The 19,600-nt window shown below is 36.0% G+C and overlaps 1 protein-coding gene across 1 annotated transcript in view; it reads left to right on the forward strand.

Moving 5' to 3' along the window:
* CEP104 (centrosomal protein 104) overlaps positions 1-19,600 on the forward strand; it is a 581,941-nt gene that overhangs the window by 467,261 nt on the left and 95,080 nt on the right. Inside the window, 1 exon segment of the mRNA XM_053690408.1 lies at positions 4,527-4,594. Within this exon segment, the coding sequence (XP_053546383.1) occupies positions 4,527-4,594 (68 nt within the window).

Below are 19,600 nucleotides of genomic sequence, written 5' to 3' on the forward strand. Positions count from 1 at the left end.
TGGGTTTACATTTTTTACTAATATTACCATATTTTTCAACTTTAGATTGTAATTTTTCAATATCCTTTTGAAACAGTGTAACAAATGTTTCAACACTATGATTAGCAGCCCCAGGTATAAAGCTACTTTTCTTTTTCAAACCTAATTGATTTAAATGGATCGTAGGACTCTCAGAAATAATTGACATTTTTTTATCCCAGCATATTGTTTAAAGTCTCAAATTTCTAAAGAACTTAAACAGATCTTTTTGTAGCTGGAAGAAGTTACAGTTCTTTTTAGGACAAAATGAGAGTCCTTTGTTCAAAATTTCAAGTTCATCATTTAACAATGTTTGTTTAGAGATATTAATAACATTGTTCACTTTAACATTAGGGATCACTGGCTCTGCAGCTACTATGTTAGCTACCGTGCTCCATCCATTGTTATAAGCTGAAGGGACATGTACCGACCTTAGTTGCGACGTCCTGATCGCAGCTGCCTGCTGGCTTTTTTTCTTGGCACCCATATCTACAACTGTGTTTGTACTTACGCCCTCCACGCCTTTTTCGTGGTCTGACTACCACTGTGCATCTGATACCGGCCATGACGTCTCTGCGTGCTGTACGTGCCTTTGCGTCTGGCTCCCTCAGGGTCATAGCGCCATCTAAAGACTCTTCCAGAGGAATAATCCTGTTCATCCCTTTGTACGTTTGCGATCTTCAATAATTTTCTTTGACTCCGCAATCTTGTTATTCATATCCTCCAAAGGTAAAGTTTTTTTCAAATATTTCTCCATATCAGCCAGTTTAATACTCTGTTCATCAATCTCCTTATTAAGACACTCTACAGTGTCTCTGTAGAGTGTCTTAATAAAAAAAAAAAAAAAGTTTCTGTGGAACAGATTTGCAAGGCTGCAACTTTGTCATCTTTGCATACTTTTTCAAAATTCTATAAATTCAATACTTTTGCCTCAGCTGAGGCTTCTTTTGGGAGAAAGGTTCTTCAAGCTGTGGTGCCTTCTGTTTAGGTTACCTGTCTTGTCCCTCCCTAATTATCTGTGTCCTCTAGCTTGGGTATTGGTTCCCAACAGTAATTGATGATGATCCATAGACTCACGTGTCATTAGAAAGAAAACAAAATTTTTGCTTACCTGATAAATTTCTTGACACGTTGAGTCCATGGCCCGCCCTGTATTTTTACAGGTTCTTTTTTACATAAACCCCAGGCACCTCCGCACCTTGTGATAATTAATTTCTGTCCTTTCCTTTGGTTGAATGACTGGGGATTGTGGGTAGGGAAGTGATACTTAAAGGGACATTATACACTAATTTTTTCTTTGCATAAATGTTTTGCAGATGATCTATTTATATAGCCCATAAAGGTTTTTTTAAAAAATAAATGTATAGTTTTGCTTATTTTTAAATAACATTGCTCTGATTTTCAGACTCCTAACCAAGCCCCAAAGTTTTATGTGAATACTGTCAGCTACCTTCTCCAGCTTGCTCCTGTTTGTGTAAAAGGTCTTTTCATATGCAAAAGAAGGGGGAGGGGGGGGAGTGTCTTATTTGCCACTTGCAGTGGGCTTTCCAGCTACCTTTTCAACAGAGCCAAACTGACAGCTTCTAAGTAAGTTTTTAAACAGTTTTATACTGGATTTTTATATCAGTATCTGTGCATCTTATTCTTTATAGCAGTGTCTATTACATGCAGTTATATGAAAATGAGTGTATACTGTCCCTTTAACAGCTTTTGCTGTGGTGCTCTTTGCCTCCTCCTGCTGGCCAGGAGTGATATTCCCAACAGTAATTGATGATGATCCGTGGACTCACTGTGTCAAGAAATAAATAAATTTATCAGATAAGCATACATTTTGTTATTTCAAGCCAAGACTTTACCAACCTCTGCTGGCTTTAGAATGGAAGCATCTTCCTATGAGCAGCGTGCCGGGTGGGAGGAGTTAAAAATACAATCTAGGGAGATTGTAATTCAACTCCTCCTCCATTGGTTTTCACTGATGTCCAGCCAGGCACTGTAGAGAGTTGTGGTGCGATAGGGGTGACACCATCAGAGCAAATTAATTCCTGCTTGATGGTGTCAAGGACCACCAACGTTGGCGACCACTGGTTTAAATAACTTTCCAATGTACTTCTATTATCTAATTTGCTTCATTCTCTTGGTATCCTTTGTTGAAAAACATATAATAAGATAGGCTCAGGAGATTGGATCTAGCTGCTGATTGGTGACTGAACTTGTATGCACATTGGCTTACAAATGTGTTCAGCTAGCTCCCAGGAGTGCATTGCTGCTGCTTCAACAAAATAAAATACCACGTAAATGAAACAAAATTTATAACAGAATTGAATTGTAAAAATTGTTTAAAAATGTATAATCTATCTGAATCATGAAAGAAAAATGTGGGGTTTCATGTCCCTTTTAATTTTTTACTTTCACATCCCTTTAATGGGCACATGTATTTGTAGGGCAGCAGGGAAGCAAAAGTGACTTAAAGGGCCACTAAACCCAAAATCTTTCTTTCATGATTCAGATAGAGAATACAAATTTAAACAACATTATAATTTACTTCTATTATTTATTTTGCTTAATTTTTATATATCCTTAGTTGAGAAGAAAGCAATGCACATGGTGAGCCAATCACACGATGCTTCTATGTGCAGCAACCAATTAGCAGCTACTGAGCATATCTAGATATGCTTTTCAGCAAATAATATCAAGAGAATAAAACAAATTAGATAATATAAGTAAATTAGAAAGATGTTTAAAATTGCATTCTCTTTCTAAATCACAAAATAAAAAATGTGGGTTTCATGGCCATTTAAGTGCTTCAAAACAGAGCATTGCAGGAGTTTACTTTCAAGCATATGCTTAATTATTCAGTGGTTGACCTTTGTTATGAGAATCATTGACTTTCATGAACATGTTAAATGTCTCCTTTGCAGTTATTTGATAATGTCATGAATATGGATTACTGTAAATCTAACTCCTCCAGTTTTGTAAATGTTTATTGGAAGCGGAGTTCACTTATTATTACAGTCAAAATTAACGTGTGCAGTGGTGTCAAATCAGTTTGGTTCTTTTCTTCTAGTATAAGCAATGTCAAATGAATCATTTTGTCCACATTGAAGTCATAAAAATGAAGTCATGATAGCCAAGTTAGTTACAAGGATGCCTACAGCTGGAAAGGGGTTTTGCCCCACACCCTGGAGTCCTTCCACATCTCATACAATGAACACAGGCGTGTCTCAAGCACTATTCCCTAAGAGTTTCCTGATGACTGAACAGTTTATTCATTTATGTTCCAAGGCCTTATAATTTTTTTTGTGACTGAATTCTCAGAGGCCTGGGTGGGTCTATTTACAGAAAGTGTCTTATGCAGCTGAGCTTTACTCTAATTTGAGTAGGCCAAACCTTGCTGGTAGCTTAATATTTCACTTAAAAGGAAAGCGTATATCTGTATCTATTGTTTGCATTAAATTTATTATAATTTTGTTTTGGATAGATTTTATGATCCAGTAATGCATGTAAGATTTGTTTTAGGTATTGTAATGAAATATACATTTTTTTTCATTCTTGTAGGGGTAATCTAATAATTTATTTTCAAGTGTTACAGTCTTCTGCATTATTAAAGGGATAGTCTAGTCAAAAATAAACTTTCATGATTCAGATAGAGCAGGCAATTTTAAGCAACTTTCTAATTTACTCCTATTATCAAATTTTCTTCATTCTCTTTGTATTTTTGTTTTAAAAAGCAAGAATGTAAGCTTAGAAGCCGGCCCATTTTTAGTTCAGCACCTGGGTAGCGCTTGCTGGTTGGATGGCTACATTTAGACAGCAATCAGCAAGCGCTACCCAGGTTCCGAACTAAAAATGGGACAGCTAAGCTTTACATTCCTACTTTTTAAAATAAAGATACCAAGAGAATGAAGAAAAATTGATAATAGAAGTAAATGAGAAAGTTGCTTAAAATAGCATGCGCTATCTGAATCATGAAAGTTTATTTTTGACTATACTATCCCTTTAAACTAGGTGGCCACCTCCCAAAACTATTTAGGGTACCTTTTTCATATATGTACCACTTATAAGAGCCCTAATTTTTCAATTGTTGATAAGAATGTCCAGTCGAAAGCAATTCTAGGACAAAATTAAATGATAAACATCTCATCAGAAAAAGAAATCCAAAGTTATTTTTTAAAGTGGGGCATTTATATTAGTAGTCTTTTTCTCATGCTTTTCTATGGTTCTTTTGTTTGTATTTTGCACTGCGTGGCAAACAATTAAAAATGTATATGCTTTGCGTTTTGTTAAAACTTAAAAAATAAAATTGTACAGGTACCTGTACTTTAAAAAAAAATAAAAAAAATGAATTACTGTGGTAAATGTGGTTTCTCAACCGAGTTTGAAGAACCCAAGTAATGATCTAGTTTAAAAAATTAATCATCGCAACTAATAACTGTTTGTTGATATGGACCTAATCTTTTTTTTTCTTTTTTTTTTTTTAATAGACTGATTAAAATGTCATTTCTTTACAGCTGCTAAAGGTGAAAAGGTTGCAAACCATTGTCCCTTGTGCCATGAAAACTTCACTCCTGGAGAGGAGGTAAGTAGTTTTTGTCCTCTGAAGCAATATTATTTACTAACCAATAACTGTATAAATAACTGTAAAATTCACTTGTACAGCTGACAGAGTAGCACAGGATTAAAACAATACGTTTGTGTAAATTCATTTTATTTAGTATAACAAACATGTCTACCAAATTATTTTGTGGTCAATAGGTTAAAGGGATACTAAACCCAATTTTATTTATTTTATGATTTGGATAGAGCAGGCAGTTTTAAGCAACTTTCTAATTTACTCCGATTATCATTTTTTTATTTGTTCTCTCTTGCTATCTTAATTTAAAAAGCAGAAATGTAAAGCTTAGGAGCCGGACCATTTTAGGTTCAGCACCCTGGATAGTGCTTGCTTATTGGTGGCTACATCTGTGCATAGTAAGAGAATGAATTCAAATTTATAGTAGGAGAAAATTAGAAAGTTACTTAAAATTGCATGCTGTATCTGAATAATTAAAAAACAAAAATTCGGTTTAGTATCCCTTTAAGTAGGTTAAATAAATGTGAAATAAAAACATATTATATCAATAGAAATACAAAACAATGATGATAAATTTGCTAATAATGTAATAAAGGATACACTCCTAATGACATATCAATTATACTTTCAGTAATACATTCATAGCCAAACCTCAGACCTCTGGTTAATTAAAAAAAATGTCCCCCAAACAAAGTGTTCAATTCCCTTTATAAAATAAAAAATATAAGCATCTTTATTTTTTAATAAAATAACTGCACAAAGCAATAAGGGGTTTAAAGGGACATTATACACTAATTTTTTCTTTGCATAAATGTTTTGTAGATGATCCATTTATATAGCCTATACAGCTTTTTTTTTATGTATTGTTTTGCTTATTTTAAAATAACATTGCGCTGATTTTCAGACTCCTAACCAAGCCCCAAAGTTTTAGGAGAATACTGATGTATACCTATATTAGCTTGCCCCTGTTTGTTTAAAGATTCTTTTCATATGCAGACGAAAAGGGAGTGGGGAGTGTCTGCTTTTTTGCTATAGAATCAATTTGCAGTTGGTGTTCTAGTTACCCATTTCAACAGTGCTAATACTGGATTTCCTTCCTAAGATAGGGAAAGTCTATGGCTTCATTCCTTACTGTTAGGAAATACAACACCTGGCCAACAGGAGGAGGCAAAGGCTTAAATATCCCTACCACTTTCTCATTACCCCAGTCATTCATTCCCTTTCATCACGTTAGGAGGTAGCAGAGAAGTGGCAGAAGATTCGGAGAGTCCTGAAAAAGGGTATCTGCCCTTCAAGATAGGACTGGAGTTTTAAGTAGTCATGTCAACCTCTCAGTGAGTATTGATGAAAGTCTGGAGATGCAGGGAAATTTTTTCTGTGAAACCATTTAGACTACTGCTAATAGCTCCTAAGCAATCAGTGTTGCAAGTTTCACTGCCTACTTTTTCTCACTCAAGTCCATGTCAGCAGGTCCCCCATCAGGGGGTGACAGGGGTGACTCCTGTCAGGGGCCCAATGGGCCAGGGGGCCCCATGAGGCAAGAACAACTTATTTTTTAAAAAAAAAAAAAAAAAAAATTTTACATTTTGGCAGCCACCAGAGCCACTACAGTAGAGTGCTATTGAGCGTGGGAAATGTTATTACAAGGAGTAAAGCATTAGCATTTGAGAGGACTTCTGAGTGTGCACTAAACCACTATGCACAGTGTGAGACAGACTTGGCACTTAAGTTTTTACAATGTGTGCCTGAGTCACACGGCAGATCACTTTCATTTGCAGAGGAGGTAGGACTTACTTAGTAAATGTTTTTTATTTCTTTGTGCAATTTCGGATTGTACCTTCAGTGTGGTAGTATGGTGGGGCCAGGGGTCCATAAAAACAAATTTTTTTGAGCAATATGCAGCAGTGTATTTATGATTATTTAACAATGCTGTATAAATTCTATATTTAAAGCCATGCAGAAATGTTTCCTCCTCAATACACAAATGGTAGGTGCCCTTTTGGCAGATATGATTTTTTTTATTAATATATATATATATATTTTAATTACATTCCAGTTTACTGCCCCTTTATGCAAGGACTTTCCAGATGCAAGGAGGCATTTTATCTAACATTTTTACATCTGCATAAAATGTTATACTCTCAGACTAATAATGCTCAGTGTTTGAAATGATACAGGTTAGCTTATCACCGTTCAGTTTACACTACAGCTGACTTAATTTTAAAATACTTACAAACAAGCCTAAATCCTGTATTTAACCAGATCTAATAGTATGAGACTGAGTACCACAGCTTATGGTTCCACCAAGACCATATAGAGTACAGTATTTTCAAAATCCATAAGTACAGCTGACAGATGGGAACATTTGTACACCATATTTGAAGTGGTGCTCTTGGTTGGGGAAAAAAACAAACATATGTCAACCTTTCAAAAGTACTTTTCTTCATCTAGCCATCTACCCAGATGTGCAATTTTGAATTTTTGTTTGCACATTTTCAAATATCATTCTTTAAAAAGTGATCATGCATGTCACACACTGTTGATTTAGGAGATGCAATGAGCAGACATTTTACCTCCTGTGAGTGTTTCTGTGGATGTCTGTGTTTATGTCTTTGTGCTTTTGTTTGTGTCTCTATGAGTGTGTATGTATTTTTTTTCTATGGGTCTCTCTGTGAGGGTGGGTGTGTATGTCTTTGTGCATTTTCTGTGGGTGTCTGTGAGGGTGTGTGCGTATGTCTTTGTGCTTTTTCTATGGCTGTCTCTGTGAGGGTGTGTGCATGTATGTCTTTGTGTGTTTTCTGTGGATGTCTCTGTTAGGGTGGGTGTGTGTATGTATGTATGTCTGTGTTTTCTGTGGATGTCTCTGTGAGGGTGTGTGCATATGTCTGTGTTTTCTGTGTGTGTCTCTGTGAGGGTGTATATGTCTTTGTATGTTTTCTGTGGATGTCTCAGTAAGGGTGTGTGTGTATGTATGTCTTTGTGTGTTTTCTGTGGGTGTCTGTGTGTGTGTGTATGTCTTTGTGTGTTTTCTGAGGCTGTCTCTGTCGGTGTTTTCTTGGGTGTATGTGCAAGTTTGAGTTTGTGTGTGTGTGTCTATTGTCTGTTGCTTTTTAGGACATTTTGACCTTACTACTGATTATTCACATCTTTCTACAGACTTTGAGACTAATGAGACCTTTCCGGAAGTCACCATTTAACCTTTCAATTATTGTTTAGGCAGTTCAGGGCCCTTCCTTTCAGCCGCTGCATGCTGTTGTCATCATTTAGTTGTCATCTTCATTGACAAAAAGATCATCAGAAATCCATATTTTGTTTTGTAAATCTCCTATTTTGACAAAACTGTAGTCTACCTCATTACTTGTCAGGTCAATGTAAACAAGTGCTGAGTGTATGTGTGGGTGTCTGTGGTGTGTTTCTTTGTGTGTCTGCTAGAGTGTCTATATGTGAATCCTTATGTGTGAGTGTGTGTTCCAGTGTATGAGTGTGTCTGTGTGTTTCTGTGTTTGTGTGTTACTACCTTTACAACATTTAAAGTTTGACTACACTAAAGAATAAAGTGCATATACGTTATAGTCACTTGGTCAAAAATTGCACGTCAAAGGGGGGGGGGGGGGGCCTGATCAATGGTTAAGTCAGGGGCCCCAAAATTTCTAGTGGTGCCCCTGCATGTCAGGAGCGCTGCTATAAGACAGTCACACTTGAGAGGCTGTGTTCTGTTCCACAACATGGATCCTAGAGGTAAGATTGTTTCAATTTTTACACATAAAACGCTATAACAGGGTCACAGTGTGGCTCCTTTATACCTTGATAGGATCCAGGGTTAATATCCTCTGAAGGGTGTTTATTGAACAGTTGGCGTTAATTAATCAGTGTATTAATTATTTACATGTTGCTTTGTGTGATTTTTTTTTTCCTGGGCTGATAGACTGTGTGTTTTTGGCTGGAACAAACAGGTTTCACTTTCGTTTTTTAAAAGTGTTGCACAGCTCCAATACTTGCTGTACTTGTAATAACAAGGAAAGTACTGTCTTGCACGCCATGTGACCGGGTGTGGTCTATGTTCATTTCCTCCATTCTGGCTGAGACTTGAACCTGAGGAGAGCATTTCCTCTGTTATGTTTTTTAGATCAGTATCTGTGCATATTATTCTTTATAGTAGTGTCTTACATGCAGTTAAATAAAAATTGGTATATAACTGTGAGTGGATGTGGGGTGTTAGAAAACAAACGTCACTGAAAAGTGCCTTTACAATGCATCCTATAGGGACTGTGTTTATACTGTTAATATATATGTATATGCTTTTATATATATATATATATATATATATATATATGTGTGTGTGTGTGTATGTTAATATGTGTATATAAACAAATAAATATGTATGTATATATTCATATACATATATATTTTAAATTGGCTGCCCAATGCTGCGAGACTGCTAGTTTCTTAGCCGTGTCTCAGTCATGAGAACAAGGCTCCCATTGGAGCCTATGGAAGCAGCTCTTGTTAGCACAATGCTTCCAGGCAATGTGAACAAAAGGTTGCGTTCACATTGCGCTTAGCTTGTAATACCAGCACACATTTGCAGGCGCTGGTATTACTGAGGGGAGCGCAAATATCACACTTGCAAAAGCGCAATTTTGCGCTCCACTCCCTTTTATTTATAAGTGTAGTCAATCTTGAAAATGTTGTAAAGGTAATAACACACACACATAAATACTCTCTCAAAGAAAAACTCTCTATCACACACACTTTTGCCCCATGTACTAAAAGGCAAGCGACAAGCTTCTCAACTCGAGAAGTTGTCTGCTCGCCTTTGCTACATAGGGTCAACGGATGAACAGGAACCGTTGCCCGTATATTTAATTAACTGATCAAGTGAGCGTGTAAAGCCTGACCCTTCTCTCGTGCGACCAATCGTGTGAGAGAAGGGACAGTCAATCACCCAGAGCGAGCAAGCACTCAGTGATTTCTCCTTGCCATCTCAGCGGTGTCGTAGAGTGTGCAAACCTTTCCATCAAGTACATGGAAGCCCTTTCTCTCTCTTTCTATCTCTTTATCTATCTCTATCTCTCTCTATCTCTTTCTTTCTATCTCTCTTTCTCTCTCTCTCTCCTTTCTATCTCTTTCTCTCTCTCTTTCTCTCTCTCCCTCTCTCTTTCTTTCTCTCTCTCTCTTTCTCTCTTTCTTTCTCTCTCTTTCTCTCTCTTTCTCTCTCTCTCTTCTCTCTCTCCTCTCTCACACACACACACACAAACAGAGAAACACTCACACAAATACTCACACACACAGACACACTCACATACACAGAAACACTCATACACAAACCCTCGCAGACCCAAAAACACACTCTTTCACAGAATATTGACATGCACAGAAACACTCACACATAGAAACACTCTCATACGCACGCACACACAGAATTGAACATTGTTTTGGTGCATCACAAAATGAAGCACCATTAAAAAAAAATACTCCGCTTCCAGACAATACTTGCTAAATATTGAGCCAACCTTAGTGCATTAACAAAAAAACAAAACAAAAATTCTGCCTTCTGAAAACTATCATAGGCAGCCTTACCTACATTCGCTGCCACCTCCTCCAGAGGAGTCCCTGCACCCTGCTTATGGATTATTGATGTATAGTGTTTATACGTATCTATGTATAATTCTAACAGGAATCTATAGTAAAGTGATTATATTCACATAATACCAGTAGAAAACAGCAGCATACAATATTACTTATCTCCACATAAAAACATCTATATATCCTGCTTTTACATCCTAAGATCTGTTGGCACAATGTGGCTTTCCAGTACATTTTAGATGACTCTCAGTTGCCCCAGATTATTATATTATACCCTACTTCTCCAGATGAACAACAGTGCAGAGTGCACATGGCTCATTTTTGGTTTGCGCGTGTTCATCCTATTTGCCTCTGGGTGTCTCGATGTTCATCTGTAGGTTATATATAGAAGCATATATTTTTGCTGTGTTTTTTTTTATGTGTACACTTTAAAATGATAATAGTGATCTTAGTATATCAGCAGTGTAACACAGTGGTTATGATACTATTAAAGGGATATTAAAGTCAAAATTAAACTTTCATGATTCATGCACACTCCTTAGCACTTATGAGCCTACCTAGTTTTAGCCTTCAATAAAAGATACAAATAGAACAAAGCAAATTTGATGCTCTATCCGAATCATGAAAGTTTAATTTTGACTTTACTGTCCCTTTAACAGACATCTATTGTAATTCTGAACAGTGACAATAAAAGATCAAAGATATTGTTAACTCCCAAAGTGCCTATAAAAGAGAAATCATTTTTATTTGTTGCATCAAAAGAGGGGAAATAGATGTTCCTGTGTTTAAAAATAAAATTGCTTCTTGTAGTCACGGTCCAACAAATAGAACTGTTAAGAGTTGCTTTTTTTCATCCAGTAAGCAAACAGTCCATAGGGAAGAGTTTACACAAACACAGTACTTCCTGTAAATTTCAAAACATAATTTTTAATCTACAGTTCACAATGCATGACAGGCTTTGTGAATGTTGCGGTCTAATATATATATATATATATATATATATATATATATTTGTACAAGTGTTTGTAGAGCTATTGATCGGAAAATATCTAAAAATATCTAAAATCTCTTGTTTTCAGAGTATGTGGATCTATAATACACAGAACTGTGCAAATAATAATTTTATGTCACCATTAATTGACACACTGCAATATATAAAACATATACATAAGTTGCGGTATGAATGTACCAATTAAAAGTATGAATATACGAATAAAAAGTTAAAATGTTAAAACAGTTAAAAAATCTTCTATGATATGTAGAAGTTCCTTAAATATGTAAAGTTCCTTAAATGTCTTCCTTAAATGTCTTCACAGTCTTATTCAAAATCCAAAAGGAAACTAGAATTTGTTATTTTGATACATGTATTAAGGTTGATAATAATAACACAGTTTCTCAAATTATTCCAGAGTAGGAGGGAAAAGAATGGCCGACCCCGTCGGGGCTCCTACATACTTTCCTTACCCCCAATCTTATGAGGTAAGTGCCGCACAGTTAGAAGGATGATCCACGACTGGCCTCCAAAATTCCCTCTACTCTGCTGCTTGGAGTTGGTAGAGTAATCTCCGGAATGCAAAAATACGAAGTACATGCAGTAAAAAGAAAAGAATAGTGCGATATTGTACTTTTATTTGTGTAACAAAAACAAACACTCTAAAAATTGGCTGCTTACAGTGTTCAACCTCAATCTAATATTTAACACAGCAGTGTAACACAGTGGTTATGATCAGCTTCAAAGGCTAATAAGATACTAGCATGTATTAAGAGGCATTGACTCAAGGGAGGAAAGCATAATTCTGTCACTATATAAAGCCCTGGTAAGACCTCACCTTGAGTATGGAGTGCAGTTCTGGGGACCAATCGCAAAAAAATATATTGCAAAGCTAGAAAAAGTCCAGAGAAGGGCCACAAAGTTAATAAGGGGATTGGAGAATTTAACCTATGAGGAGAGGCTAGCCAAACTGGGTCTGTTTTCTTTAGAAAAAGGCGCTTAAGAGGTGACATGATTACTTTATATAAATATATTCAAGGCCCATATACAGAGATGGCAGAAGCTCTGTTTACTCCAAGAAAATTGTTTGTGACCAGAGGTCACAATTTAAGGTTGGAGGAAAGGAGATTTAATCTCCTGCAACGGAAACGTTTTTTCACTGTAAGAGCAATAAAATTGTGGAACTCATTACCAAAGGAAGTAGTGAATGCCAATACCCTAGATACATTTAAAAATTATTTGGATACATTTCTGTCTATAAACAAAATTCATGGATATGATTGCTAGTTTTAAATGGGTCACCTTTTAGTGGGATTATTTAAGCTTAACTGGAGCTTTTTGTATATATTTTAGATTTGTATAGGTTGAACTCGATGGACTTCGGTCTTTATTCAACCTCATCTACTATGTTTGTTACTATGTAATATGAGGCAATGTGAAAGCATTGATATGAAACCCAGTATTAATCGTTTGGTTAGTCCTTCATACGAAAATCGATGCACTTTCATCACAGTATAAGAATAGCCATTCTGTAAATAGAACTTACGCGTTTCGAAGGCATATGACCATCTTGTCCCTTCTTCATCAGATGAGTCAATTACAGAATGTGACAAACTACGGCTTTTAAAGACGAGGTGGCGGCACGCCCCCCTTGAAACTAGATTTCTAATTGGTTTGCATTGCGGTCACATGATTGAGTGACGTGTAATGTATACAAACACCATGTGTTCTTAGCAAAGAGTTCTCGTAAGTGAATTTGGTTCGTTCACATAACGATCAAATTAATGACTGACATTAAATGCCAATTTGGATGTAAACAACCTGTGTTGCCAATAGTTGTTCTTAACAAAATATTTTCACATTTTAACATACTTATTTAAAATACATATACCAAAAACTTATGGATAGAGCAAGAAAAAAACAACATGGGGAAAAAAAAACATTGAAAAAACATCCACTATAACATGCCATAAAATACAATAAAATCACACAATAATTTACCCCTACGGAAGTTCATTAACCTCTTCAAAGCATATAACCAATTTGTTAAGAATACATAATAATACAGTTCATTTATATAAATTCCTTAAATCCTTTATAATTCGTTTATATTTAATCTATATTGAACCTTTTAGTTCGAAATAAGCTTAAAAATAATGATAAAAGAGAAATCACTTCAGTGCTTGTAATACCTTTCATTGTATGCACTTATCTATGCTGTCTAATGCTTCTTGTGCCCCAACTGTTGTGTTATTCTCATACTATACCTATTTCGGGGTTAGTATTTATATTGAAAAATATAATATCTGAAATCGTTGGTGAGAGAAATATAAAGTTTTTTATAAAATTATAATGATTTAGTGAGTATCCTTAAAATTATTTATTATTCTTTCTCACGTTGAAACAAAGGAATATATATATATATTATCCTCTTTCTAATGGACTCTGGTATGTTATATTTGTATCTAAATCCAATAAGGTGTTGCAGCATATATATATCCTAGATGGAAATTCATTTTTAAATTTTAATTTATAACCATTGTGTATGTAATTTCTCCATTACCATAAGAGGGATACCATATCAAATTATGCTTTATTAAATTATTCTAAATTATACTAAAAAGGCTGCCAGATCAATATCCTTATTGAGACCTGAGAGAATTAGAGTATGCATAGTATATATCTTAAAGGTCTCCCTTTTTTCTTAATTGAAGTTCCCTATTTCCCCCCTCTTTTATTTTAAGAATAAATTCTAAAATGATGCCTCTCGAACAAGATGGATTTTTGTTGTGGTATTCTCTGTAGTGAGCTGAAAGATTATGGGTTCTCTCTGCATTTTCAATGTTAGTGATGTGTTCTGCCAACCTTTTCTTATAGGGCCTGGTGGTACCCCCTATGTATTGTAATCCACAGCCACATTGTAGAAGATAGACCACATGGTCTGTTCTGCAATTGCACCTCGAGTTGATCTCATATTTTTTATTAGTAAAATTAGAAACTATTTATCCAGTTGATTTGTTCCCATTTCAATGATGAGAGCAGGCTAGACAATTAAGTCTATTACATTTAAAAAAAAAACCTTTTGTGGCTTTTCCTAGCCAATTGGTACCCATCTTGTTCTTTGTTTTCAGTTGCCTTGGAGCCAATATATTTTTCAGGTTCCTGTTCTTTCTAAATATAACCTTTGGTTCTTTTGTTATGGTGTTTTTTAGGGATTCATCCTTTATTAGTAGGTGCCAATGTTTTTTAAGAATTTCTTTAATCTCTCTTGTTCCTTCATTATACATTGTTATAAATTTTATATCTGATGTTTCTTTTTTGTTCCTATTATTTTTAGACCTCACCCCTGTTTTAAGTAAATATTTTCTGTTCATACCTTCAACTTTGTTCAAAGCAGTTCTAACCTTTTTATGTTGATAACCCCTTGCAACAAATTTTTCTCCAGTTCCACGGCCTCTTTATTAAAATCCTCTATCTTTGAGCAATTTCTTCTTATCCGTTGGAATTGGCCCAATGTAATATTTTATATCCATTGGCTATTGTGGTTGCTTTTTGCATGTAGGTATCCGTTACTATACGTCTCTTTTTTTGAATAGTTTTGTCTGGATAGTGTTGTTTTAGTGAAAAAATATTGCATCCAGAAATTCTATTTCTGTCTGGCTGATATTGCTTGTAAAGGATAAATTAAAACTGTTTTGATTCAAGGATGTTATAAAGTCTTTCAGATCAGATTATGTTCCTTCCCATGTTAGGATGATGTCATCTATGAACCTGCCCCATTTTCTTATGTATTTGAGGTAGTGGTTGTTCTTCCAGATATGTGTTTCTTCCCACCATCCCATGTATAAATTGGCATAGCTAGGGGCAAAATGTGTCCCCATAGCTGTGCCATGTATTTGAAGGTAGAACTCATCCTCAAAAAGAAAAAAAAAATTCTCTAGCGTGAATTTAATAGCTTCTATGGTCCTCCGTTAAGTTAGTTCTTCTCCTTAACCAATATTCATTTCCTAGGGTGCCTTTACTATGAGGAATGTTGTTATATAAAGCACTCACATCTAAGGTCACCCAAAATTAACCAGATTTCCATTCTAGTTCCGAAAAATTTTCAATTGTATCCAGAGTATCTCTCAGATAAGATTCCAGTTTAGGTACAAGGGGCTGTAAATAGGTATCAATGTATTCTGACAGTTTTGAAGTGAGTGAGTTAATTCCTGAAACGATTGGTCTCCCCGGTGGTTTCATTGCATTCTTGTGAATCTTGGGGAGATAGAATATTGCTGTAGTTGGTGTATTGTTCTTCATTTTCATTTAGGATGCCCATTCCTTTAGCATCATCCAATAGATCCTTATATTCTTTAACAAATTTGGGAGTGGGATCTCCTTGTAATTTTTTATACGTTATGGTATCCTGTAATAAATTCATTGCCTCTACTAGATAATCTTGTTTATCCTGTATCACTATGCTCCCTCCCTTGTCCGCTTCTCTAATAACTATATTCAGATCTTCCTCTAGACTCTTTAAAATTAATTTATCCTTTTTACTCATATTGTCTTTTTTGATCTTATAATTCTTACACATTTTATCTAAGTCTTCTTGTACCAAACTTCCAAATACTGGAATTAAGTTGCCCTTTGAATGGATAGGAAAAAAGATTTGTTGGAGGTTTGAATTTAGTATGCATCTGTATTTCAATTTTCTCAGTTGTAATCTCTTCTCTTTCCCCTAGATCAATTTGATTTATTAAATCACATAGGATATTGAGGGTTTCCAGGTCATCTTCATTTAAATTCCCATTTGAATTCCCTTTTTCCATTTGGGAATCCTCACTGTTCAGACTGTTAATTCCACTCTTAGTATTCTTAATTTTTTCAAAATGTCTATTCAGTGTGAGTTTTCTAATAAATGTATTCAAATCCACAAATAATTGAAATATGTTGGGCCCTTTTGCACCCACAAAGGGCCCAACTCATTACAATTATTTGTGGATTTGAATAAATTTATTAGAAAACTCACACTGAATAGACATTTTGAAAAAATTAAGATACAAGAATACTTAGATAAAATGTGTAAGAATTATAAGCTCGAAAAAGACAATATGAGTAAAAAGGATAAATTAATTTTAAAGAGTCTAGAGGAAGATCTGAAAATAGTTATTAGAGAAGCGGACAAGGGAGGGAGCATAGTGATCCAGGATAAACAAGATTATCTAGTAGAGGTAATGAACTTATTACAAGATACTATAATGTATAAAAAATTACAAGGAGATCCCACTCCCAAATTTGTTAAAGAATATAAGGATCTATTGGATGATGCTAAAGGAATGGGCATCCTAAATGAAAACGAAGAAATCTATCTGAGGAACAATACTCCAACTACAGCAATATTCTATCATCTCCCCAAGATTCACAAGAATGCAATGAAACCACCGGGGAGACCAATCGTTTCAGGAATTAACTCACTTCAAAACTTTCAGAATACATTGATACCTATTTACAGCCCCTTGTACCTAAACTGGATTCTTATCTGAGAGATACTCCGGATACAATTGAAACATTTTCGGAACTAGAATGGAAATCTGGTTCATTTTGGGTGACCTTAGATGTGAGTGCTTTATATACCAACATTCCTCATAGTAAAGCACCCTAGGAATTGAATATTGGTTAAGGAGAAGAACTAACTTAACGGAGGACCATAGAAAATTCATCAGCGAAGCTATTAAATTCACGCTAGAGAATTTTTTTTTCTTTTTGAGGATGAGTTCTACCTTCAAATACATGGCACAGCTATGGGGACACGTACCTCAAATACATAAAAAAAATGGGGCAGGTTCATAGATGACATCATCCTAATATGGGAAGGAACAGAATCTGATCTGAAAGTCTTTATAACATCCTTGAATCAAAACAGTTTTAATTTATCCTTTACAAGCAATATCAGCCAGACAGAAGTAAAATTTCTGGATGTAATATTTATTTTGCAAGATGTACCAAGTCCACGGATTCATCCTAACTTGTGGGATATTGTCCTTCCTGACAGGAAGTAGCAAAGAGAGCACCACAGCAGAGCTGTCTATATAGCTCCCCTCTTAACTCCACCCCCCAGTCATTCTCTTTGCTGGCTCTAAACAGGAAGGGTAAAGAGAAGAGGTGTTAAACTGTTAGTTTTATTTTATCTTCAATCAAGTGTTTGTTATTTTTAAATGGTACTGGTGTTGTACTATTTACTCTCAGGCAGGACATAGATTAAGATTTCTGCCTGGAGGATGATGATCTTAGCATTTGTTACTAAGGTCCACTGCTGTTCCCACAGAAGCTGAGGAGTACAGGAAAACTTCAGTGTGAGGAACGGTTTCTTGCTATACAGCAATGAGGTATGTTCAGTCATATTTTCTGCAGAGACTGTGTTAACTCAGAAAGGCTGACAGTGTCCCCATTGGGGGAAGGGGAAGCAGTAATCCTAGTGTTATCAGAGGTTTTTACTAGCTTGCATAAAGGGTTAATTTTTTGTGGGCACTCAGTTTGTTATGTGAATTTGGGACAAACGTTTTTGTGTCTGGGAGTAACGTTTTCTGTTTTATGGGACATTTGCTTGAGGGTTCTTTGGTGTTGTCTATAACCCACATGGCTTTCAGGCAGGGTTTGTTAGTTTTGTGTAGGCCCCAGCAACATCGAGTGAGGTGGGTGGGGCCTACATTTACAAGCAGCAAGCAACTTCTCCTGAGGTCCTGATAGTCTTCTGAGGGACTAATTGAAGCTTTAAACCCCATATTATCGCTTCCTAAGGGCAGGTAGGGCCACAGCAGAACTGTGGCAAGGTGCTTTAGGGGGTTTTAACCGGTTTTAGACACTTATCAATCCGTTTTTTTTTTTCATTTGGGAGTCTATTGCTTTTTTACTTGTGGTGCAATCCTTCTAAAGTTTAGTGGGTACACTGTAAAAATTTCGGAATTTTTTAAGCAATTTTAACCTGTTTTGCAGTTTGTGTATGCCTTTTTTTCTCTTAATGGTACAGTACCGTTTTTGCAAATTGTGTTTTTTTCATTAAATAAAGTGTTTTCCAAGCTTGCTTGCTTCATTACTAGCCTGTTAAACATGTCTGACACTGAGGAAACTCATTGTTCAATTTGTTTAGAAGCCATTGTGGAACCCCCTCTAAGAATGTGTCCCAATTGTACTGATATGTCTATAAATTGCAAACAGCATATTTTGACTTATAAGAATTTGGCATTACATGATTCTCAGACAGAAGTAAATCAGGTTTCGCCATCTAGTTCTCCCCAAGTGTCACAACCAGTTACGCCCGCACAAGCGACGCCAAGTACTTCTAGTGTGTCTAATTCTTTCACCTTGCAAGATATGGCTTCAGTTATGAATACTACCCTCACAGAGGTTTTATCTAAACTGCCAGGGTTGCAAGGGAAGCGCAGTAGCTCTGGGTTAAGAACAAATGCTGAGCCTTCTGACGCTTTAGTAGCCGTATCCGATATTCCCTCACAATGTTCTGAGGTAGGGATGAGGGATTTGCTGTCTGAGGGAGAGATTTCTGATTCAGGAAAGATGTTCCCTCAGACAGATTCAGATATGACGGCATTTAAATTTAAGCTAGAGCACCTCCGTTTATTGCTCAGGGAGGTTTTAGCTACTCTGGATGATTGTGACCCTATTGTCGTTCCAGAGAAATTGTGTAAAATGGACAAATATTTAGACGTTCCTGTTTACACTGATGTTTTTCCGGTCCCTAAGAGGATTTCGGACATTGTTACTAAGGAGTGGGATAGACCAGGTATTCCGTTCGCTCCCCCTCCTGTTGGGGAACATTTTAAGAAAATGTTCCCCATTTCTGACACCATAAAGGACGCATGGCAGACGGTCCCTAAGGTGGAGGGAGCTTTTCCTACTCTGGCTAAGCGTACAACTATACCTATTGAAGACAGTTGTGCTTTCATTGATCCTATGGATAAAAAGTTAGAGGGTCTCCTAAAGAAAATTTTTGTTCATTAGGGTTTTCTTCTTCAACCTATAGCATGCATTGTTCCGGTAACCACTGCAGCTGCTTTTTGGTTTGAGGCTCTAGAAGAGGCTCTTCAGATGGAGACCCAACTATATGATATTTTGGACAGAATTAAGGCCCTTAAATTGGCTAATTTTTTTATTACAGACTCCGCTTTTCATCTTGCTAAATTAGCGGCAAAGAATTCAGGTTTTGCCATTTTAGCGTGAAGAGCGTTATGGCTTAAGTCCTGGTCAGCTGATGTGTCATCTAAATCTAAGCTTTTGACCATCCCTTTCAAAAGTAAGACCCTCTTCGGGCCTGCACTGAAAGAGATCATTTCAGACATCACTGGAGGGAAGGGTCATGCCCTACCTCAAGATAAGTCAAATAAGACAAGGACCAAACAAAATAATTTTCGTTCCTTTCGAAACTTCAAGGGTGG

The sequence above is a fragment of the Bombina bombina genome, chromosome 8 (assembly GCF_027579735.1).
Source record: "Bombina bombina isolate aBomBom1 chromosome 8, aBomBom1.pri, whole genome shotgun sequence".
NCBI lineage: Eukaryota > Metazoa > Chordata > Amphibia > Anura > Bombinatoridae > Bombina > Bombina bombina.